Consider the following 26,042-nt stretch of genomic DNA (forward strand, 5'->3'; position numbering starts at 1 on the left):
ATAAAACAATATTATCTGTAAAACATTATTCTGTATGACATTATTCAGAATATCCAGCGCATAATGTAAGTGAAGGTGTGCTTCTATAGATTAGCTAGCAGTAACAAAGTTCTTTCTAAACAACTTTCTTTTACTTATGTTTTACCATGTATTAAAATTTCTATTTTTTTTTTAAATTCAGAACCTATCAATATTTTCCATGGAATGCACAAAACAGATAATGAGCCTATTCGTTTATCATACCAAAGAGGAAGTCATTACAACAGCATTGTTGATCCCCACAAAGCAACTGTTGGTGTTGGTCTTGGTTTACCAAGTTTTCATCCAGGTGCTGCTGAGAAGAATCTTCTGAAAGATGCTGTGAGACAGAGCGAAGACTTCCACATTGAACAGGTAATAAAAACCATTTTTATAATTGATAAACTTTTAGTTTATTTTGTTGTAATATATTTAGTTTCACTTTCGTACTCAAATAAATAACATGAAAACTAAACAAGATATCAACAGTGATTGTTCTTCTAACATATCCAGGAAGATGTTCCCTGTTTTTTTTTTCCAGCAAAAAAGAAGGGGCCAGTAACTGTCTCGTCCAATAGCGCACCACACATTCACTTTTTCAGTCATGCTGATGTTCAGTAACAACATGTGGAGGTTCATACCCCATATATGAGTTTTATGGTGATGTACTCATCCAGAAACGTGAAATGTTTCATCACTGAAAATGAACTTGTTTAAAAAATCATCAACCTGCTCTAACCTATACCAGAATATCAACAGCAAAATCAAATCCTTTCACTTTATAATGTGATTAAAGTTTTTATAATGCCTGAATTTTATATGCAGTGAAATGTAACCATCTTTTTACAGATTGTGAACAGTTGTTTTAGGAATGACCGTCTGTAGAACACTTCCACATTGATTTCTTTAGGCTACGCAAGAAACTTGTTCATACTGCTTTTATCATTTCATCGGACACTGATGACCATTCTGGATGTGTTTGCTTCAGTAGGCTGCCTGTTTCTTTGAGTTGTTTGTCCCATTGCTGAATTTATTTTCATGCAGGAGATCTTTATTGACACACGACAGTATTCACGTCTTACACATGTAACTAACTCAAACAAAGCAAGCCACAACACACATTGAAGCTTCTTCTGCACCATAAACATGATAATGCGAACGTATTTCTTGCATGTACTGGATAAAACTCGCATGCACTAGTTTTCGCACATATAACCTTGGAGTATTTTTCATTCATTTAACCCTTTGATCAGCGAGTTATTCTGTGATAATTGTTCCCCAATAATGAGTTTTTTTTTTTTTTAAATCAAAATGATTTTTTATTAACTGGTTGTATGAAAAAATAGGATTTTGAAACAATTTTTTTAAATAACCCCTTTAATTAACCTAATTTTTTACATAGTTTAACACAAAAGTATGCACATCATATGATGTAGAAGTAACAGAAGATGTAAACAGTCGTCAACAAGTTCCCTTTTAGATGACATTTTGAAATAATTTGTTATTAAAATTAGACATAAGTTAGGATAAAAACTAACTAACGAAAATAAAACAACACACATGAGGTAAACAAAACATACTGTCAAGTTTCAGTTTCTAACCTATAACTGACTACAGTACGAACATCATATGATGAGCACGAACAAAGATGTGAAAACAAGCTCTAACGGCTGAATAAAATGGTAGGAAAAAATTCTACAATACTTCTACAGATAGCAGCACAATCCAGAGTACCAAACATCATATGACGTTTCACTGAACACTACACCAATGCAAAAACTCAATTGATGCACGTACTGAATGTGTCACTGTTTCTCAGGCACATCATATGATGTGTATACTGATCAAAGGGTTAATGATTAGTTCATCTCTCTACAATGCTTTGTTCTGAATCAATAGCCATTTAAATTAAAGCTAAAGCATATTGCATTGTTGATATTCGTGCGGTTGTGTGACGTTGTGTTTTACTGCTTTGGTGAAGTTCTAAATGGCAGATTTTAAAGAGCAAAGAACCTGCATCAAATTTTGCTTCATGCTTATAAAAACTGGTGCAGAAACCCATCACATGCTTGTGGAGGCATTTGGTGACAATGCTATGAGTAAAAGTAAAACCTTTTTGTGATACAAACGATTCAAAGATGAACGAACGACAGTTGATGACAATGAGCGTTCAGGAAGACCATCAACAAACGCAACACGGGAAAACATCGCGAAAGTGTGAGAGGCTATTGTTGCAGATCATAGACAAACAATCCATGATGTTTGTGCAATCATACAAATGTCATATGGGTCCGTGCAGCACATCTTGTCGGACAATTTGAACATGAGACGCATTGCTGCAAAATTCGTACCGAGACTGTTGAACAACGACCAGAAACAAAATCATATAGCTGTCTGTAGTGAATTGAAAAATTCAGCAAGAGATGACCCTAACTTCATCTCCAACATCATAACCAGTGAAGAGACATGGGTGTACGGGTATGACCCTGAAACTAAGCAGCAGTGGTCGCAGTGGAAGTCGCCAAGTTCACCACGGCCAAAAAAAGCACACCAAGTTCGCAGCAACGTGAAGTCCATGATTGTTTTTTTTCGACATCAAAGGCATTATCCATAAGGATAATGCCTTTGTTCCTCTTGGTCAAACTGTCAATGGGATGTTCTGTTGTGAAGTTTTTTTTTTGGTTACGTGAAAGCATTAGGCGCAAACGTTCAGATCTGTGGGGTAACAACAACTGGGTTCTGCACCATGAAAACGCGCCCACGCATACATTGCTAGCTGGAATTTCTTGGCTTCCAAAGAGACGGTAGTGATTCCTCACCCACCCTATTCGCCTGACCTTGCCCCATGCGACTTTTTTCTCTTTCCGAAAATAAAATTTCAATTGAAAGGCCTTGTTTTTAACACAAATGAGGAGATTCAGGAAGAAACGCTGAATGTGCTTCAAACACTTGCACCTGCAGACTTCCAGGGATGCATGGAATCATGGGGAAAATGCTGAGATCACTGTATCAATGCCCAAGTGGATTACTTTGCAGGAGACAGTGGAAATTGTAAGTTATGGTAAGCTATTTTATTTTTATGGTAAAATTCCCCGAACTTTGGGTAGCACCTCATGTATATATATATATATATATATATATACATACATACATTAACTTAGCAAAATCAATTCTTTTTTTTTGTTACTGTATTTGTCCATATTCTCCTCTGTACCAGTTATGTCAAAGACAAAAGTATAACACACTTTTCCACCAACGACAGAATTTATTAATGCCTCTTATAAAATCACACATTAAATTCAATAACATTAAAATCATCGCATATTATAAAAATATGTAATCAAAAAATTAAAATAAAATATTTCATGTGGCCAGCCACACATACAGTACTGTACTAACAACAACAATATATATACACACACCAGGTGTGTAAATATGAAACCGGGATTTTTGTATAGAAAATACACATTTATTGTATGAAAATGATAAAAAAATAATTTATTCAAAATATTGTCCATCGCTAGTTTACATTTTTCCCATCTCTGACAATTTATGAATGCCACACCAAAAAAAAAAACTGTTGCTCTTTTAATGCAAACCAGTCATTGAGCCATTTTCATGCGAAGTGAAGCAATGCTCAGCAAGTTCATGTCCCATCGGTGCAAATAAATAATAGTCGGACAGAGCCAAGTCTGGTGAGTAAGCCGCATGCAAAAGTATTTCCCAATTGAACACCTCAATCGTTTCCTTGACCGGTTTTGCTGTGTCTGATGGTGCATTATCATGAAGCAAAATCACTTTTGTTGCCTTTTTTGTTAATCTGGTCTTTTTTCACGCACTACTTGATTCAAATTGATCATTTGTTGTCAGTAGCATTCAGTATTAACAGTTTTGTCAGGTTTTAGCAGCTCATAATAGATCACATCCTGATCCTACCAAACACAGAGCATTGTCTTCTTTCCATAGTGATTTGGCCTTGAAATCAATGTCTGTGGTTCGCCTAGAGTTACCCATGATTTTTACGCTTAGGATTCTTGGAATGTATCCACTTTTCATCACCTGTCACAATTTGATGGAGAATTGACTTTCTTTTGTACCTGGCGAGCAGCATTTTGCAAGTGTTTTTTTTTTTGTTTTCTTGCTCTTTCATTTAGTTCATGTGGAACCCATTTTCCCATCTTCTGGATCTTTCCCATGGCTTTCAAATGTATGGAGATGGCTTCTTGTGTTACATTTAATTGATCTGAGAATTATTGCATTTGAGCATCGTCCTCATCCAACAATGCTTGCAATTCACTGTCTTCAAACTTTTTCGGTGGTATTCCACGTTCTTCGTTCTCAGTCAGAATCTTCATTTTTTTAAATTTTTTTTAAATTCTCAAAGCACTGTGATTTACCAATAGCATGCTCATCGTAAGCTGTGACAAGCATTCAACAATTCTGCAGCAGTTTTTTTTTTAATGGTAACAGAAAATCTATGCTGTTTGCAAATTGTAGTTTGCAGGTACAAAACTCAATGTGTTCAATGCTAATTAAAACTATACTGTTTTATGAGACTTGTATTGTTGTGAGTTGAAAATCTTTGTCAGCTATCAAAGAAAGAAAATGGCGCCAATGATACGGTTTGATTGTAATTACATTGACAGCTAGGGCTATCTATGGGTAAATTCCGGTTCCATGTTTACACATCTGGTATATATTTTAATATATAAACTGTCTAACAAATAAAACATAAGTCATAATTGAGAGATATCTTTTGGTTCTTGACCATCTTTTCCAGTCTTTTTTTTTTTCTGATAATAAATATAGTTTAATTTATATTTATTTGTAATCTTTTATAAAATTGCAGAAGACTATTTTATCAATTTCATTTATAATTTATAGGCGATGTTGGAAGATAAATTACGTGCTACTGATTGGGAAGCTACAAATGAGGCCATAGAAGAACAGGTTGCTAGAGACAGTTATCTTCAATGGCTCAGGGACACTGAAAAGCGAGAAAAAACAATGGTCAGTTATTTTGTCAATTTTGTTGAATTATGTATTTTTCACATTTTAAAATTTGTGAACACTAAGGACTAGAAATGAATATGAAACAAGCTCTAGTAATGTTGTATTTTAATATTTATGTATCTTAATTTATTATTAGCTCCATGCAGATTAGATCACCTTTCATCTTGTTCATTATGTTTTATTTCTATTAAATTAAATAAAATAAAAATCAGCTTCAGTTGGTGTAGATAGGATAATGTATTTTAGAGATTGAAACATTAGATTCTTCCTTCAACATAAACTTTTTGAATACAAATTAAATTTCACCTAATACCTTAAGAACTGCCAGGAACATCCTGATCTACTACTCATAACCTATATACATATAATCAGAGTTGGGAGGTTCTTTTAAAGCTCTACATCCAGTAATAAGTTCACAAATCAGTCATTGAAAAAATGATATCAGTCAATTTTTCAACCTATCTTGAAAAGTGGGTTTGGTCTCTATAATCAAATTTTTTAAGAAATTTGAGTTATTAAAGGTTCAATAAACTAATCACTTCTGTGGTTGTTTCTACTGATCTACAGTTTGTGTCTGGCATTAGCATCACAGCTCACCAATAAAACTTCTGTTGGTGGGAGGTGACAGTCGCCACTTTGTGTAGCTCTCTGGCAGGAGATAAGTCCTGTGAGTCAGACAGCTGATAAGAGAGGCATGTAATTATTATGATCTCATCTTCTGTTCTCTCAAATCACTTTTGATATCTCTGGAATAGAATTCTGTTATAGCAGTAAAAGGCCTCATCAGGGCCTCCTGAAGAATTTCTGATTATTACCATTATAATGAATGATCTCACTCAAGCTCACTGCAGCCTCACCTCTAACCTACTCAGCACGGCCTGGCGACGTGGTATTCTTAACATCCTTAAAGAATAAAAAGTCAAGGTCTGTATGCTTGCATTTATCAGGAATTTCTTAAATGACTAAACTTTTCGTGTTCGTGTTGGAAATTCCTTATTAGGTAGTGTCATCTTGGAGAATGGAGTACCCAAGTAAGTGTTTTAAGTACCACCTTATTTTCTATAGCCATCAACAGTATTACTAAATGTTTGCAGCCATCTGTTTCATGTTCATTATTTGTTGATGACTTTGCTATATATATTATGTCCCGTTCAACAGCCAGAGCAGAGAGACTAATACAGAACACTATATCTCACCTTGAAACTTGGACCAGGGTTACTGGCTTCACCTTTTCACTTGAGAAAACATGTGTAGTCTTTTCTCGGCTGTGGGATCCTTCCATTCTGCAAGTTTTTCTCAACGGAGAGCTAATTACTATCTCTCCCGATATGTTTCTAGGTTTATTTTTTGATAGCCACCTTACTTGGGTCAAACACATTAAAGAATTAAAAACAAAATATTCCAAACTTTGCGAGTCCTTAACAACACCAGTTGGGGAACCAATCGGTCATGTATGTTGTGATTTTATTATCCCTTAGTTCGTTCCTGTTTAGATTACGGTTTTATCACCTACTCTTCAGCACGTAATACTGTGCTGAAGATATTAGATACTGTACATCATGCTTTTCTCCTTCTTGCTAAAGGTGCTTTTAAATCAAGGGCCGAGCACTAGCATACTTGTTAAATGCAGTGAACTATCACTTTGTGATAGACGTGCCCAAGTTGTAGCATCTTACTTTGCCCATCTTAAAGGGCAACCGAATCACCCAGCTTTTGTTGCAGTTCTTGTGAACTCTAATTTACAAAGATATAAAGATCATCCATGTGATACTGCACCTACAGGTGTACATACCCGGTGGTTACTACAGCTTTTAAATATTGACATACCTTCTATTTTTTCAATGTATCCTCTGTGGAGAATCACCTTTATAATTTTATTTTTGATCTTATCATATACAAGAAACAATCAACACCACCTATCATCTTTCAGCAAAGTTCTCATCATATTCACTCCCATATAAACCCAGATACAATAGTATACACAGATGGATTGAAGTAGAATGATTCCGTTGGATGCGTATTTATTCTTAATAGCAGAATCTATATGTTTGGTCTACCTAATATTACGGTATATTTATTGCTGAACTGTACACTGTCAGTAAGGCATTGAATATCGTTAACCCAAGATACCATCATATCCTTGTTTTTAGCGACTTGTGCACACCAAGCTTTAGAAGATTTTTACTCTAGATATCCTTTGGTTACTGAAATCTATAATGCAATCGCTGCGTTGAACCGTTGCAACACACAAGTGAGTTTCTGTTGGATTCCTAGCCATGTGGGAATTCCAGGTAATGAACGTGCAGATTCTGCTCCTAAAGACACATGTAATCAACTTCACTTCACCACTCGTGTTCTTACTTTTGATTTATTAATTGTATAAAACAGTGCTTTTGAGCATAGTGGAACGGTGACTCGATGGCTACTGTTGATAACAAACTTCAGCACATTAAAGATTCTGTGTTGCCATAGGACTCCTCATGTAGAAAGATTCGTCGTGAGGAAGTGGTCCTCTATTGATTGCGATTAGGACATACCAGAGTCACACACGAGTACGTCATGTCTGCAGGACATGTACCACTATGCATACGATACAACTGCCCCAAGACTGTGCACCACATACTTGTGGATAGCATATGTTATGTGGCATTGCATCATAAATTTAAATTGCATAGAAACATTCACCAAATTCTGGGCAATAATAAAGAAGTTTTAGACCAGGTGTTGCTATTTTTATGAAGTATTAATATTTTACACAAAATTTAAAATTGTGGTATATATTTTTTATTCTATTGCTGAAGAATTATTTTAACATGTTTGTTTTTCTTTTCATTTAATTGTTACGATTTTTATGTATTTTTTTATTCTGTGTTCAAGAAGGGACTTGTTACACTCCTCTCGGACTTCATTAAATTTAGTGTTGTTTATTTAAATTTTATATATTTTTTTTACTTTTCTTTTTCTTTTTAAGAAAATTTTGCCTTATTAAGTTTCCCACTGTGATATTAGTTATATACTTTTTAGTGATATTTTATCTGTGTTATTAGTTGTGCTGTGTTTAGTTTTTTTATGTTAATTTTTAGTCTTCCCGTTATCCAAGTTACACCTCTCCCTTTATTCCCTTACACCCCTCTTGGACTTTATTAAACTCTTTTTATTTTTAGGTAAATTTTACTTTTTTAGTTTTACGCTTATTTTTAATTTTAGTTTTACAGCTGATATTAATTAAATGTTTTTTAAAATAAATTTTAGCTGTGATTTTTCTTAAATTTTTTGTTTTTCTATTTCTAGTTTTTTTGCTACTAATTTTCTCCTGTAGAATTTTATTCCGAGTGATGATTACACCAAAGCGTTTTTCACCTACAAAAAAAAATATCTAACCTACTTAAAAGGATACTCAAAAATCGTAGTCGATATCTTTTTCCTGGCCAGCAAGGTAGAATGAGAGGAAAAAGAAAAATTTAGGAAAAGGATAATAAAGGAGTGGGATTTTTAGGATAACTGATAGCTGACAGTAAAAGAGTGGTAGGAAAAGAAAAAAAATAAGAAAAGAAGTTGTCGGTTCAGCTTATCCTTATCCTGGTCAGATTTTTTAAAGAAAAGAAAAGACTAGGTAGTACCCGAGAAGATGAGCTGATATTTAAATAGCTTACACTTGCGCAAACATATTAAGATACCCACACTTCTACCCTATTTTGTAAATTAATTATTTATTCATTAATGAAAATTAGAGCTAAATTATTTGTTATAAAAGTTTAAACAATAACCTTCATGTTTAATATCTTTTTTCATGCCACCTATCTAATGGGCTTCTACAGTAGCCTGAAACTTTGTGAATTTTGTTTAGATGATGATCCCCAAAAGATTATTGATTATTCCACATGAGAAATTATTAATCTATTATAAATTGACCTCATCTCTCCATCACTATTGAGCCTAGGTATTATTAAAGAAAATATATGAGTTATTTTAGAGCAAAGATTATGATTATATAATTTAAAGACTATGTGATCTGAAGGCTTGTACAGTAATAGATGAAAAGCAGAGTTATATCTTACATAAAATATCTGTACATGCGCAAATGTGCTTTTGTCATAATATTAGAAGCCAAAAACTTATTACCGCAGAATAAATATAAACCATAAAACTAACTAAGGTAAGATATTATTTGATGATAATACACAATATACACTTCTACTTACTATACACTTCAATATACTACTTGATCATTCGACGAAAAGCTTTAATTATGTTAAAATTGAATGATATTAACAGTTGTAATAAAACAGAAATAGCGTTGCTGTAGCATAACTTGCTTTTTACTCCAATGAATAGCATAACCATTTTGGTAACGAAATGCTTTACTATGGACTCTGTGTACAGTTTTTAAAGTTTTTGGGATTTCAGCAAGGGATGGCAGTTAAGATAATTCCACATCAGTTTGACTGCCAATACCATTCTCATTGTAATACAATCATTACAACTTCAGTAAGATTACTGTTTTATGTCTAACTGTATTATAATTATTTTTATGTGTAATGTATATTTATTATTGTTTTAATCCGTAAAGTTGAATTTATTGTCATATATTATTAAATAACATTAAATAAATTTTTAATAGTTTCACATATACCTATTTTTTATGCATTTAATTTAACACTATCATATTGGTGTTTTACAATCTACATATAATATTTTTTAAATCGGTGATTGTACATCACTGATATTTGATAAATATAGAATTGGATCTAGGTAGTCAATACCAATAGTCAATACAATAGGTTCTCTTAACATACTTCAACTCACCAAAACCAGTTATTTCTTATTATTCTGTCTCTCCCGTGCTTCAATTTTTAATTTTTATTTTCTCTATTTTATATCGAAGAAGTGTGTAATTAGTAAAATCAAAGCCTTACTTAGATCTAAAAATATTGAAAAAGCTTTTCCTCCAGTATTCTTTGCATTTATCATCTTTTCTGCGTTAGTCATTAATGCAGTTTTGTTTGTTTCTCTTTTATGAACTCATTATTCTGTCATTAATATATCATTTTCATAAATATTTAGTACTAATCTGTTAAACACTACCTATTTAGTTATTTTTGAGAAAGGTAGAAATAAATTTGCAGGTCTGTAATTTATGGTCCATTTTATATTCTATTTGTATACAAGTTTAATTTCAGCTCCTAATCAGTGAGACTCTAGCTTCAAGTGAGATATTAATTAAACATGATAATGGACATTAATATTTGTTCATATAACATTCTAGATCCACCCATAAAAAGTCATCTGTCATGAGATTTAATAATTTTTTTTTTTTAGCTGAGTAAACTTACTTTTGGTTTTTGTTCAGATTTAACTATTATTTTTCTGTAAATTTTTTTCAGCAGCATACTGCAACTGCAACTTCTACTTCTGCTGTTGCCACAACTACAATAGCATCTACCCAAGCTGAAGTGGCTGGAGCAGAAAGGGCTAGCCCTGCTCGGACAGAAGTGACTGAGGTTGATGGTGCCACTTCAGGTTTTCAGATTGCAGAAACAGCCTCATTTTTAAATATCTTACCACCACAATTTTTAGGTAATTGATCACAGATGTTAGCTGATGGAAATGTTTGTTACACTATTTTTAAAAGAGACTTCAAAGAAATTAATGAATTACAATTTATAAGTTTAGTAAATGCTCTAATACATAAAAATGCATTACAATTTTGTTATGGTTCATAAAAAAATAAACTGTATTATTTAACCATACAACTCATGTTCAAACCTAAGTCCACCTACGCCTGTTCTGTTTAAAATAACTTTGGAAAGAAATGAGTGTTAATTAAATACTGTACAATAACAACTGCCAACTCTTCCCCAAGTTCTAGTAATAGAGTATTTTTATGATTTTCTAATAAGAATCTAAAATAAGAGATGAGATAAAATAATGAAATATAAGTGGCTGCAACAAAAATGGTTGTTTGGAGACAATTATTTTCATTGAAAAAACTTTTCAAAACAACTGTTTTGCTATGTCGTGCAGGTCTGATATTAGCTTTCTTACAACTGATGATGTTATGAAAACATTTGCATTTTGTTGCTGTAAGTTTTATTAGCACATGCAGAATGTACTAAAGCAACATTCACTAAACTTTCTTGTGCATTATCTATCATGGTAGGGCTGTGAGACTGCAGTATCTTCCCTACAGTAGGTTCTCTCGAGGCAGTTTTTTATGTTATTGCTGCAATTGCAACTTGCAATTGTTTTGAAAGACTTTTTATTGAAATTTGTGAAATTTTCCCCAATTGTTTTCTAATAAGACTGTTGCATTTATTTGTTCTTTCTCTGTGAACAATTACTTATTTTAAAAGAATAATTTAATGCTTAAAAATAGTTAATTCTTTAAATTAATTAAGAAAAATAACTCGTATTAACCAACTCTTTCATAAAAAGAAATAAACTTAATACACAAATGAAGTATTCCAGTTATGAGATGCAATTCAAAAGTAAGGGCCGATTGGTAACAGAATGAGAGCTGAAAATATGAAAAATTTATTAAGGTTTCAAATACTTAGGTATTTACTTTTTTCTCTATATATTCACCATTTTGTTCCAGACACTTTTGATATTGTGAAGCAAGCTTCTTTAAACCCACTGCATAAAATTCCTGGGATTGTAGTCGCTTTTGCACTTCAATTTTCAACTCTTCACTTTCCTTGAATCGTTAAGACACAAGCCAGTTTTTGAGGTGTTGGAAGAGGTGGTAGTCACTGGGTGCGAGATCAGGACTAAGGTGGATGATCAGAAATCTCTTATCTGAATTTTTAAATCGTTTCTGTTGTATATGCAGCAGCCATGTGTGGACATGTGTTATCATGAAGAAGAACAATTCCTGATCTCAGCATACCCTGTCATACATTTTGAACAGTACAAAACAGTTTAGAAAGTGTTTCATAAAAGACTTGATATGTGATGGATATTCCAGATTCCATTAAATCAATCAAAAGCTCATCCTTTGGTCCCAGAATACAGCTGCCATGATTTTCCTTTGATACTGAGCTTGTTTGAATTTTTTCGGTTTAGGTGAAGAATGATGCTACTGCATGGATTGTTGTTCATGTTGGTATTGATGTATGAAATCCACATTTCATCACCAGTGACAATATGGAGAAAAACTTTGTCTCCTTTATTGTTAAAGCAGTCAAGAAAGCAAATATAGATGTCATTCTGTGATTTTTGTGAACACTTGTCAACATTTAAGGCACCCATTGTGCACACAACTTACAGTAGCCTAGAGTGTTAGTCACAATTCTCAACAATGTTGTCTTTCGAAATTCTAGAGAAAGATTGCTAATCGTAAAGCAACAATTTTCTCGCTTTTATATTCACACATACAACGAAATTGTCCGTCCAGACACTAGGCCTGCCACTTCTCTGTTCATTGTGAACATTTGAATGGCCTTCCTTAAACTTACGACACCTTTGCCTCACTTTTCCTTCACTCATTGCAGTTGGCCCATATCTTTCACACAACTGATGGTGAATTTCAGCAGCATTATGCCCTCTTGCATTTAGAAATCTGATCACTGTTTGAACTTCACAACTGATGGATTTGTTATCATTGTACTCATTTTAACACATTGTCTCACAAAGGCAAAGATCAGTGAACTGATGGCTATGTGTTGATTACATGCCCACTTAATGATTACTGACCACTTAAAGCTACTGTGCATGCACGAACTAATGACTGTTGCCAGTAACTATTATAACTCATTGGCCCTTACTTTTGAACTGCACCTCGTGTTTACTAATCAACTGAAAAGAAATTACATGATTTTAGATGCATAACTAAAAACTGTAGTTGAAATTTGCACCAGTGTGATGATAATTTTGTAAAACTGAACTCTGCTAGTACAATCGTCATTAAGTTCTTGGGCTAAACAGATTTGAAAAAAGGTTAAGTGTCATTTTTCATTATTTGCTACATTGATCTTTGGCTAATGTCATGGTTTTGGTGCTAAGGTTTAGTAGATTAGTACGAGGGCAAGTAAAAAATTATCAACACTTTTTATTCTACAATTTATTTACACAAAGGTAGTAGTTGAACATGTACCTAATTTTTCTACATAGTCACCTACCTTATCAATGCACTTGGACCAGTGATCCATAATCTAGCATATTCCTTTCATGAAGAAGGTTTTCAGTTGTTCGCCAAGCCAATTTTGCACTGCTTCCTGCTTGTCTGTGGAAAATTTAAGTCTGTGGAAAATTGATGACCTCACAAAGCATCCTTAAGTGGCCCAAACATCGGAGGAGTAAGATCTGGGCTATAGGGAGGGTGTTCCAGTACCTCAAAATTTAACTTGATGGTTTAAATGGTGTGGCAAATCTTGTGCTGATGGACATTGTCATGTAACAACACTTTCTTTGGCAATATGCATAGACTTAATGGAAGCCAAACTCGTCATGAATGATTTAATGGGCAGAACCATGACTGATATTCAAAGTAGATGCTACCTTATTGATGGTAATTCCCTTATTCACCAGAACCATCTCAAGCTTGCTAAATATTGTCATTTGTGGTAAAGATTGACGGTTGTCCTGCTCCATCCATCACACTTGTCTGGCCTCTTTTAAACATCTCAATCCACAAAAAAAAACACTTTTACATGATAAAGCACTGTCACCAGTGATAAAAAGTCTATGATGAATTTCAGTCCTTTTCACACCCTCTAATCAGAAAAATCAGATCACTGCTCATTGTTCCTCTTTGGTGCAAACTGCTAGCAGAGCGAACATGTTTACACTGTATTAGCTGAAAGCAAATGACGCGATTGATATCAAATTTTGCATATGTTACCACATTTGTACTAAGCATGCATGAGCAGAAGGCATCAGTGTGACCTAAGAACCAATCTTGAAGGTGTTATAGTGAAACTGTAGATAATTTTTAACTAACCCTTGTAGGTTCTTGGATTAAATTTTAACCCTTTGCACTGAAATAAAATTTCACTAACTGCTCCCCCAGCTCTAAGTAATTTCAGTGTACAGTACGTATAACATAAACACATGCTTCTTATAATTATAAATTTAATATAATAATCAAGATTTATATTTAATTGCTTATTTTTTTAAACATACTAATAAATGAATATTTTTTCACTTATAAATCTTGAAACTTTCCACTTACAAAAAAATAATCCAATTGATTCAAAGAAGTTCCTTTTTTACTTTTTGATGCAAAAAAAATATTTGAATTATCAAATTACATATACTATACTTCATTCTTTTTCTTTTAATTTTTATATTATTCACTTGTACTACTATATCCGTAAAATTACTCCTACCAACCAAACCTAATATGTATTTACAAATCTAACTATAGCTTTACTTTTTGAATTGTTTTAGAGTGGTACTTCATGAAACATTGGTCTGGATGTAGTCCAGGTTTGTTAGGACAAGTTTCACACATGTAAACAGTTTCTTTTCTTCTCTCTTTCACTTTTCTGTTAGAGCAAATTGCACAATTTGTCTTTTCCATTTTATTAATTAAGTGTAATTTTCTATTCAGTCTTTTTTTCATCAAAACTTGACGGTCTCTTTTTGATTTTTATTATGAACATCCCTAACAAGTTCTATTATAAGCTCTTTTATGTAGTTTCGGTGACTTACTACTGGCCGATAATTTTTTATTATATTGAACAAATGAAAATTATTGACAATAGACACTTCCAAAGTCCAGAAGTATAACTTCCTCCACCTCTTTTTTACAAATCCATAACTAGAACAGTAGTGATTGTTCAATCTACACCATCCATTTTTACAGTGTAATCAATTATAACCTCTGGATTTTTAATTGACTTTGTTATGTTTTTGGATTTTCTTTCTACAACTCTAGCCTTTTTATTACTGCAACTGCTAAGCACTGGAGGTATTCCAGTTTAATTCAACAAATTTTCAAAAATTTTTTGCATCACTATTTTTGAATTTGATGATATTTGGTATATGATAACTTATATTATCATATATTATATTATATTGATGCTTTCAGCAAGCATTCTAAATTTAAAATTAATTCCAGAGAGAGTACTGTGTATAAAATACAAAAAACAAGATGATACAGAAAGCGAACCTGAATGTCAAGATATATTTGTGCCTCAATGTATTATAGTTGAGTCAGTGAATAAAGCTTGTTCAGCACTTGGCATTTCCCCCCGTTAAGGTTCAAAAATTATCGAGCAGCGCAAAGAAACCAGTTTTAAGAAATAAATTTACAAAAATAGCCAAGTCAGTTACGAGTAAATTAAATTAACGATTCCTTTGATTTAAATATTTCTATAGAAAAAATCAGTTTAGTACCACAAAATTATGCTGCTTTAGGTAAGGAATTGAAGAATTATTCATTAAATAAAAGGATAAAATGAAAACGGTTACAACAACCCAGGAAAAAAATTAATATTTTAAATTTATTACCAAGCAGCTCAAAAAATTCAAAATGAGTTCAGTGTTAGTCAGTATTTAGTTTGTCAATCTAAACAGTTTGTTAAAATAAGCGGAATTTTGCCACAAATTGGCAAAAAGAAAACCAGTCACGTAATTGATGAAAATGTTATTAAATGTGTCCAAGAATCTACCAGAATGATGAGCATAGCCAAATGATGCAATGCAAGGAGTGTGTCTCTGTAAGACAAGCTAACGGGAAGAAAATTAATATTTAAAAAAGGCTTATCTTATGTAACTTAAAAGAATAGTACACAGCTTCAAAGAAAAACATAACTTGCTGATTTAAGACCTAAATTTTGTGTCCTGGCTGGTGGGTCAAGTACTCATTCTATGTGTTTGGCACCCACCAAAATGTAAAACTCATGTTATCTGCTCTAAAAATGAAATTTGATTATAAAATTCTCCTTTCAATCATGGTATGTGATATAGAAAATGAAATGTGCATACCATCACAGTGTGAAAAATTTCCAGGCACTATTGAAGTTCTCAGATTACTGCAAGAGAGCAGGGATGATTTTGATTCTGAAATTATCTTCAAACAGTGGGTTTCTGTTGACCGTTTTGAAGTACTCAAATTCTTCCATCTCAAAAGTACTTAGATAAACTTACTGAAAATTTAAATAATCTAAAAAGGAAAACTTTGAGGGTGAATGTATTGTAATGGGAGATTTCTCTCAAAATTGTTCTTTTGTGATGCAGGATGATGAAGTTCAGTCATATCAGCGGTCAAAAACTTATGCCACAGTACATCCGTTTCTTATATATTTTAAAAAAGAAGGAAAATTACAAAGCCAAAGCTACTGTGCGATTAGTGAGTACTTGAAGCACACCACTACAAAATTCTTCTGCTTCCAAAAACAAGTTATAAATAAAGTAAAAACACTGTTACCACAAGTTAAACAATTTTTCTGATGGCTCCTCAGCCCAGTATGAAAACAAAAAATTTCATAAATTTGTGCTACCATCAAGAAGATTTTGAAATCACAGCTGAATGGTTTTTCTTTGCCTCATACCATGGAAAAGGACCATGTAATTGTATTGGTGGAACTGTAAAAACAGTGAATAAAGCAAGCCTTCAAAGGACAGTCAACAATCAAATTGTTACAGCTTCTGAAATGTACAGTTATTACAAAGACAATATTAAAAATATAGCGTACATTTTATGCTCTAATATAGATGTTCAAGAGACTGAAGAATATCTCAGAGTTTAGTTTTCAGGTAATCATAACAGTCCCAGAAACAAGAACCTCTCACAGTTATGTTCCAACAAGTCAGAAATGTATTTTTGAAAGTGTGGGCAATCTCTAATTGAAACATTTACATTAGTATCAGTACAAAAGGACATTAGTGTTTCTGATTGCTTATAGGTTTACCAAAGCCAAAATGTAGAAATTATGTCTGCTGTGCATACGATGGCAAGTGGTGGTTAGGCGAAGTCATTGCAGTCAAAATACATGAAAATGAAGAAGAATATCAAATACATCCACAGGTTTTTTGTACTTCATTCAAGAAATCATAGAGGGATAATCAAACATGGGTTCGACTGGAAAATATTTTAAAGATTCCTCATGCCTTCAGAGCTTTTTCTATCAACTATTGGAAGAGGACACAACATTACACCAAAGAAAAATGAGGACTTATCAGTTCTACTCAATAAAAAAATGGCAGGAGCACTAAGTTAAGTTAGTTATCAAAAAGTTCAAGATTTATTCATAACTTCCATTAGTAGGAGTGAAATAAAGTAAAAGTGTTAGAAGAAATTGTGTTTTTAGCGGTTTTGTTGGCTGCATTACTCATAAAAACCTCTTTGTTTTTTTATTAACAAAATAAATTTTATATAATTTTAAAGTACATAAAAAGTACTTACTGCTGTAATCATTTCAGATTTATATAATATAATAGCCACCTGTCCCACATGTGGTTTTTGGGTCTCCAAATTGAGACATTTTCAGAATCTTAGGATTTGGTGGCTATTTTTCTTAATGAAGGACACTCAGTAACAGCCCAATTTTTTTTATTAGTACTACTAGTACCTAAGAGTTAAAATGTAAAAAACAGGCCTTTTACCAAAAGCCCTTTTTTTATATATTTTGGGCCCTAAATTTAAAAAAAACAATTTGTAAATTTTACTTCAGTAAACATTACAAGATTTGGTTATGTAAAAAAATGATAAAGTTCCATTTTTACTCTTTCCAAAAAGCCCTTTTTGATCTCTGTATGATGTAAAATAAGAATGCTACAGCTCATGGAAAAGGTGATGAAAATGGCTGCTTTTACCTATTGGCAAGTTAGAAAATAGTATATTACTCAAGATAAGGTTTTTTAAAAATAAAAAAAAATATTTTTTTGGCCACTACAAGGTGGGTAGTTATCATTTGCCAAATATCATCAAAATCAAAAATATTGATGATCATTTGTTGAATTAAAATGGAATACCCCCATGGTAATAATTCGTTTGTCACGCCATGCGAGTATGATCATATTGTCATCTTTTCAATTGGCTTGTATTTAATGAGTTTTTAATTAAAAATTTTTTTTATTGAACTCAATAGGAAGCCCTTTTGTGTTTTGAAGTTCAGTTCTTGTTCTATAAATGCTCATTTTTAGTAATTCTGATGTTATTAATTCTACACTGGTGTAAAATCTATCTGTATATACTGTATAATATTTTTGTTGTATTATAAGTTGTACTTAATATACTAATTCTAAAACTATTATACTTGTAAAATTTAATTCTGGACACATTAATGACTGAGTTGTAATTGATCCGTAGTGTGGTGTAAGCCCTAATACATTTCTTGTTAATGAATCAGCTACAACATAAATTCAGAGTCCCCATTTGGTAAGTTTTTGTGGGTTGAACATTTTGAAACAATCCTGCCCTTAAACTGACAGTACTTTCATCAACTTCTAAAAATTGAATAGGCCTATAGAAATCTGAGTATCTATTTCCTGTATATTCAATCACACTTTTTACCTTTGACACTTGTTCTCATTGACAATGGTACGCTACCTGGATCAACAAAATTAGGGCTTGAGACATGCAAAGCCCAATATATTTCCATAAATGCCTGAAAAAAATATTATCTTTACAAAATGTAGATGATTCTACCTATTCACTGGAAAAAAAATCTTGTAGAGTGGATTTAGATTTGAGTGCCACATTTAGTATGACCATGAAAGGCAAACAAACATCTCTTCCAAAGTTACATCAACCCAATTCCACCAAATAGATTATTGGCTATAGTGAATAAAAATAAGTAAAACCTTGTACTTGTTTTTTTTTTCAAGTAATCACTAAAGAAAATGAAAATAAAAAGAAGTATTTACTGATAGTGTTGACTTTACTTGACTTCCGCCAGTAGTTACTTGCAACTTCAGTATTTACTTATAATTACCAGTGGATACTTGCAGTATTCAGTACAGAATAAAACAGAATACTTATCAATATTTTTCAGTATTTACTTGTTCATATTTCAGGTTAGTCCTGTGCTGACTTAAAACTTTTATACAGATATGACAGCTTTTATGAAAATCCATTAGTGTAAAGTACAAAAAGCGATGAGAAATTGGTCCAAGTAAATGCAAACAATTACTTCGCTTTGAAAAACAATATGTAGTGATTTTAGTGCAGACATTTTTAGATGAAAGTAATGAAACAAGAGATGGTGCTTTGAAATCAGATTTGAAGATGGAAATATCTCTCAGTGATCCTGGCTATCAGTCAGGTATTGCTGAAGGCTTTGGGGTTAACAGGACGACTGTTGGAAAAACGTTTAATTACATCCTAAATAAAGTTAATGAACGGGCTGCGGAGTGGATTCATTTTCCTGAAACTATGGAAGAAGTTAATGAAGCGCAAGAAAAATGGTTATCACGCTTTAAAATTCCTACTGTTATAGGCGCTTTAGATTGCTCTCGCGTACAAATTACAAAACCATTGAAATTAGGAGATTCCTATGTACATAGGAAATGTTATGCATACATTAATGTACAAACAACCTACGACACTACAGAAAGATTCACAAGTGTAGATGCATCATGGCCTGGAATTACGCATGACAGTAGGATATGAAGAAGAAGCTCAGTCCGTAAAGTTCTGTATGCCCGTATGGGATTTCACCATGGATGCTCACACCATTCACTTCTGCAACAAGTAGAGAAGAAAAAGTATATAACAGTCATCATTACAAAGATGAGTTATAATAAAAAGAATGTTTGGTCAATTAAAAAAAAAAAAGATTCCCTATACTTGGAAGTCTCGTGCAAATTAAGTTAGAAAATGTTCACAAAGTTGTTGTTTGTGAAGTGCTTCATAATTTCGCAAAGCATTTAAATGATAATTATAAAACGGAATTTATAGAAGCTAGGCTTTTGTACTTTAAGATTTCGTTGAATACCAAAGAGAAATGAAATGAAAGATTTAGTTCAACAAAATCAACAGAGATCGTACCAATCATACAAATTAAGAAAACTCAAAAATATGTCGACAGTGGAGTATGGTATTACAGGCTCACTAATCTAATGTCTAATATAATTTGACACCGAGTGGAATAGTAAATTTCAATTGTCAAGCTATATTCAACTTGTAAGCAGAAAGGGTTAATGGTTTATCACAAGTGGTTACAGATTTGAGCCTCTCTGGTTTTTGTTCATTCTTAACATTTGTTATTTCTTCAAAATGTTGAATTGTTCTTGACAATTCATTTTAAAATAGGAGTACAATTTGGAAACATAGTACTGAAAAACATTGCTGTATGACCTAACCTCATCACCAAAGCATTTTCTTATGAAAATGCTTTGGTGAATGCTTGAAAGCATTTTCTTATGAAAATACTTTCAAGCTTATTGTGTATCGTTCTGAAAATAATAGTAGACAGTTGTAAAATGATAGAAGCAGTTTGTAAACTGATAACATTCAAAAGAACAAATATATATATATATAAAAATGAATGTTTGTTTATCTCGTATGCATTCCTACACCATTCGTCCAATTGGGATGAAACTTTTCCCAACCTTCATGCGCATGCCCATGAAGGTTTCTGAATTAGTATGGGCCCGCTAGGTGGTGCTGGAGTCGAGATATTTTGAAAAATTGTATTTATGGTTCAATTTGGCTCATATTCAGAATATATATTTGTCATGTGAAAAGAAATATTTTTGCCAAAATTGGACCCAGGTGGTGCTTGGGTTGGGATTTTTCAAAAAATTGTATTTATGGTATGATTTGGCTCATATTCAGAATATATATTAGTTATGTGAAAAGAAATGTTTTTGCGAAGAAGGGAAAGAGGTGATGATTGGAAGAGGGAAAAAGGAGAAGGTTAAATTTTGTGATGTTCTGTAATGTTCAGTTTTTTAATGTTTTATCAAACTTGAATTTGTGTTCATCTAATCTATAATATATGCCCAAATCTAGCAATTGCAAAGCATTGCCAGGTCAGCTAATTTCACATAAAAACTGATCATAACAAACTGCTTAAGTATTCATGTTTAATTATATAACAGTGAAACTGTCTAGAGGTAAACCGATGCTGTGTTATAAGCTTCACTTTTTAAAATATGCCTAACTTATCACTGTTCGCAGTGATGATAACTTGATATGTATATTTCATTTTACCTAAGGTTAGTTTAGATGTAGTAGCATCATATTCTTTTTCATATATTATTATTTCATCTTTAATTCAGTCTTGCTTTAAAAATTATTTGAATTGTTATTATTCTATTATTTTTGTATTTAATTCTAGTTATTTGAAATTTATTTTCCTAAGAAGACTATTGTTTATCAGTTTACTGATTTTTACTTTTCTACTAAAAATGATGAGTGGAACAGACCTCATCCCTGCTACGTTCAGTTAGGGCAAGGCAACTTATCAACTAATGATGGCAAGGTGTATACTTTGTGCAACCTAACCAAGTGTTAGAGAAAGAGGTGTGCTGAGAGTTTGTTTATGTTGTACTGTTGTATAAGCCTAGTGCTCCTGAATTTAATACCATTTGTTCAGTATTAAAAATTTTAAGAAACATTTCAACCTTCTTAGTTAGAATTTGACCGTTATATGATGATGATATATATTAAATTAAATGTTAAAACAGTTTTTTACTGTAATGAAATTGTCTTTGAATTCCTCCCTTGTGGCCATTGACTTATAAAAATATCTTCTTCCAAACTATTACAAATTATTCTGAACATTATCACAGTCAAGTGAAAAAGTTGGACTTAGTTTTATCCTTAATCTGAATCAGGATTTCATAATAATAACTACATATAATGAATGTGGTAATGCCATTTTTCAATTTGTTGTTATCTTCAAACCTTTGCGACGCAGTCCATTGTTTAAGGTGAAGAAAAAAAAATCACCGGGAACAAGTCAGGGCTATAGGATGGATGTTGGAAGAAAGATTTTCTGACAAAACTTTTCTAGTTGTCTTGCCTGTCTGATGTGCGATATATGGCGGACAGTCATGCAAAAACAAATTCCCACATTTTTTTTTTTTTTGTAGCTCTTCTAAGATTTTTTAATGTTTCACAATATATATATATCAGCACTCACAGTGGTTCTGCAGTCTCTAAATTCAACAAGCAAGACACCATTGGTCCCAAAAAATAGTAGCATATAAGCTTCTTTACCTAACATTTTTGTTTAAGCTTCTTCGGTCTAGGAGATTATGATTGCCGCCATTGCTTGATTGCTGCTCTGACGTTCAAATAAGAAATCCAGGTTTCATCTTTGGTAACAGTGTGTTCAAACAGTTCATCACCTTCATTTTTGTAATGTTCCAAAAAATCATGGATCATGGACTTGTTTTTCAGTCAAAACTTCATAAATCAAAGATCATGAATCATCAAGGCAGTTGTGACACAGTGAAGTACCAGTTTTCTCAATTTTTTTCAGTCAAATCACTCAAGACTGGTTGCTACATTCTTCAGCTTGAACATTCATTCACTCTTCTCGAAACTAACGTCACCACTCTCTTCCTGTAACATCACTCATAATGTCCAGCCCATAAATGTCAAAAATTTGCCTTCAAATTTCAACCACAGAATTGTTTTTTGGCCATCAAAAATCAGATTACTTCTCATACTTCACACTTGGCAGGATCACAAATTGTAGCGCTCATTATAAATGATTGAATATAAACAACTAACAAAATGACTAAACTATTTTTGTTAACAGTTAATTATTTATTAAAATAGTATAATTAGAATATTGTACAGGATGATTCAAAGAAACGGGAAATTTAAAAAATTAAATAACGTTAATGGAAATTTTTTTTTTAGAAAACTAATTTTATTTCATGTAATTGTACAGATGTTGCCATTTTAGGATACATACATTTTAGTTTATTTTTTAAAGATGACATCTTACAGGTGACCTCCTCTTCTACGTAAACTCACGAAGTCTCTTTGTTAAATTTTTCATGGTTTGACGTAACATCTCAACTGGAATTGGCGCAATTGCTTCTCAGATCTTTGCCTTCAGTTCTTCCGTTGTAGCAGGTCTACTGTGGAACACTTTGCTTTTAAGGTGACCCTACAAAAAGTAATCGCAAGCTGAGAGATCAGGCGATCTGGGAGGCCATCTAATGTCACCATTTCGTGAAATGACACGTTGTCCAAACAATCGGCGTACAGCTGCCATCGATATTCGTGCAGTATGTGATGTTGCTCCGTCTTGTTCAAACCAGGCTGTGTTAAAAATTGGTGGAAATCTCTTTTGTTGTTCCACAACAAAGGTTTCAAGCACGGCTACATAACGAGCCGACGTCACTGTAATCGCAAGACCGTTGTCATCCTCAAAAAAATAAGGGCCTATAACATCGTAAGATGACATAGCACACCACGCGGTCACTTTCTGGCTGTGCAAAGGACGCTGGTGTAGCTGTGTAGGATTTTCTTGTGCCCAGTATCTGAAATTTTGCTTGTTAACAAATCCACTGAGGTGGAAATGCGCTTCGTCTGACATCCACAGTTCGTGAGCAAACTCTTCATTATCATTTATCTTCTGAAGCATTACATTACAGAAATGTATTGTAATGTTGTTGCTCGCACAACTGCATCGTTCGGTTTCAGTTCCTGGACGATCAGCAATTTGTATGGATGGAATTGCAAGTCCTTCACTAACATTCTTTGAATACTTGAACTATGCAATTGTAAAGATGCTGAGAGACGACGGATTGACCGATGTGGACTTCGTGTGACAGCATCTTGTAAAGCTTAAACATTCTGTGGTGTACGGACGGTTCGCTCACGGCCTGGAGGTTTCTTTTTCATTGCCGAATCAGTTTCCTCAAAATTAGATATCCATGTTTTAATTGCATGTGCTGATGGAACACGGTCGTGCCGTTCCAGATTAAAATGACGGCGAAATTCTCTACGCGCTCCCTCCACACTGTCATTGTTTTTGTAAAACGCTTTGATAGCAAATGCACGTTGCACACCACTCCAAGGATCCATGACAACTAAATGGCAGGTTAGGTTAGAGAGGCTGGCGTCACTTATCAAGTGGTACTAATCGCCCATGGCTACCAACACAACTTTCAAAATTTCCTGTTTCTTTGAATCACCCTGTATATATACAACTTCATCCACCTAAGTACAGAAATGAAAAAGTAAATAAGATGACACTTACCTTATTTTTTCATAACTTTACAATAGCACCTTTGTGGCAACCCACATCTTCAGTTGTAATATTTGTTTTTTAATTTTTATTTCAAACTTAGAATATCATATACAAAACCTGTAATTTTCATATGATTTCCTGTATAAAGTAAATAACTAATTGTGTAGTTACTGTATAAATATCTGACTTATAATTATTTTTTGTAATAGTAAGAAAGAAGAATTTTGTATATTATGAAATACAGCTGCAAGCTTTAACTAAGATTATATGTTTTTTAAATCTATTAATTAACAAAAAACATCATGGTGCTTTTTATACCAACATACCGTTTGCACTAATGTAAATAATTGGAAAGCTCGGTGTGAATACTAAAGACAAAAAAAAAATGAAATCATGCACACCAATATAATCATGGCTGTTAAACAGCGAATGTCATTCAGTTTTCATACTGGTTGATATTTTTATTAATTGATGATAATTTTTAAATTTAGTCTCTAATAGGATATCGGGTTTGGTGTCATATGTTTCATTTATATAAAATATTTTGTGCCGTTTAACAGGATTATCAGAATGGGAAGATGCAGGAATACTTGCCCAAGTGTTGGCGACATCACAACAAGAATATCTCGACAATTTAAAAAAGACTAATACCTCATGCCACCAGACAGAAGAAAACAATGATGACCGTGACATTTTTGGGGGGCCATCCACTTCCAGGTAACTGGATACCATGAAACATGTGATATCATGAATTTGTGAAGAACAGATGACACTTTTTTACACGATGAACTTATTGCTACATTACATTTATATACATTACTTATTATCACTTAATTTGCATTTTGATGTAAGTATTAATATTATATATATATATATATATATATATATATATATATATATATATATATATATATATATATATATATATATATATATATATATATATACTGTATTTAAATTAAGTAATAGTTTGTTAAATAATAAAAGTATGAAAAAAGTATGAAATCATGTAAATTCTAGTTTATATATATATATATATATATATATATATGTATATGTATGTATTTAATGTTTAACATGTAATACAGACATTTAAAAATTATGTATTGTTAAGATATTGTACTAAATGTAAACATTTAATGTTTAACTATTATAACCATTTTTGTTTCCAGTATAAATCAAAGCATAATTTGTTTCATAATAATATCCATAATTTTGTAAAATAAAATAAAAATGTATTTGCTATTAGGGGAAAAATTGTGATATTTTATTTATTTAGGTAAAATATATCTAACAGTTATATATTTCATGTTCTTTTGTTTTGAATTTAATTGGATAAGTCATTATTTTGAAGTAATTGTGTTTTTTTTGTTTACTTCTGTTGTCTTTCAATATTGATCCTTTTTTTCATATATTTAATTTGTTAATAAAAATGTTAAAAAGAAAACATTTTATTTCTGTTGTCACTAGCACTCTGTTTTTCATGTGATTAATTAGTTATTAAAAATGTTAAAAAGAATTTCTTTTTGTTATTATAGTTTGTTAATTTAAGATGTTAATGAAGGAGTTTTTTTATATTACTAAGGAAGTATTTTTTTATAAATTTTGTTACATCACACTGAAGAATATCATTCTCTTTTTTTATTAACCATAATTATTAGAAACTATAATGATCTGTATTTATTATTAATTATATGTCATATGTTACTGTGATCTTTTTTTTCACAATAAGTTAATTATTAATTACATAATTGAATCTTCTAGGAGGGTTTATTATTTCTTGTCTTAATCTGTCTTATTAAACACTGATATCTTTGTTTTTTTTTCAACACACTGAAGAGTATCAGTATAATTTTTTTTTTATGAACAATAATAATTATTAGAAATGTTAATGCTATGTAT

General features: G+C 32.2%; 1 protein-coding gene across 3 annotated transcripts in view; it reads left to right on the forward strand.

Annotated features, from left to right (window-relative positions):
• The window catches only part of LOC142323507 (OTU domain-containing protein 5-like), a 44,189-nt gene extending 19,199 nt beyond the window's left edge, over positions 1-24,990 (forward strand). Inside the window, exons 6-9 of one of the 3 annotated variants that reach the window (XM_075363250.1) lie at positions 182-393; positions 4,903-5,028; positions 10,416-10,608; positions 24,701-24,989. In XM_075363250.1, the coding sequence (XP_075219365.1) occupies positions 182-393; positions 4,903-5,028; positions 10,416-10,608; positions 24,701-24,861 (692 nt within the window). In that variant the 3' untranslated portion in view covers positions 24,862-24,989. Of the gene's footprint in view, positions 1-181; positions 394-4,902; positions 5,029-10,415; positions 10,609-24,700 lie in introns of all 3 variants that reach the window. The other 2 variants (XM_075363251.1, XM_075363252.1) reach the window with 2 other exon arrangements.
• Positions 24,991-26,042: the final 1,052 nt, after the last annotated feature.

Source organism: Lycorma delicatula, chromosome 4, assembly GCF_047948215.1.
Source record: "Lycorma delicatula isolate Av1 chromosome 4, ASM4794821v1, whole genome shotgun sequence".
Lineage (NCBI taxonomy): Eukaryota > Metazoa > Arthropoda > Insecta > Hemiptera > Fulgoridae > Lycorma > Lycorma delicatula.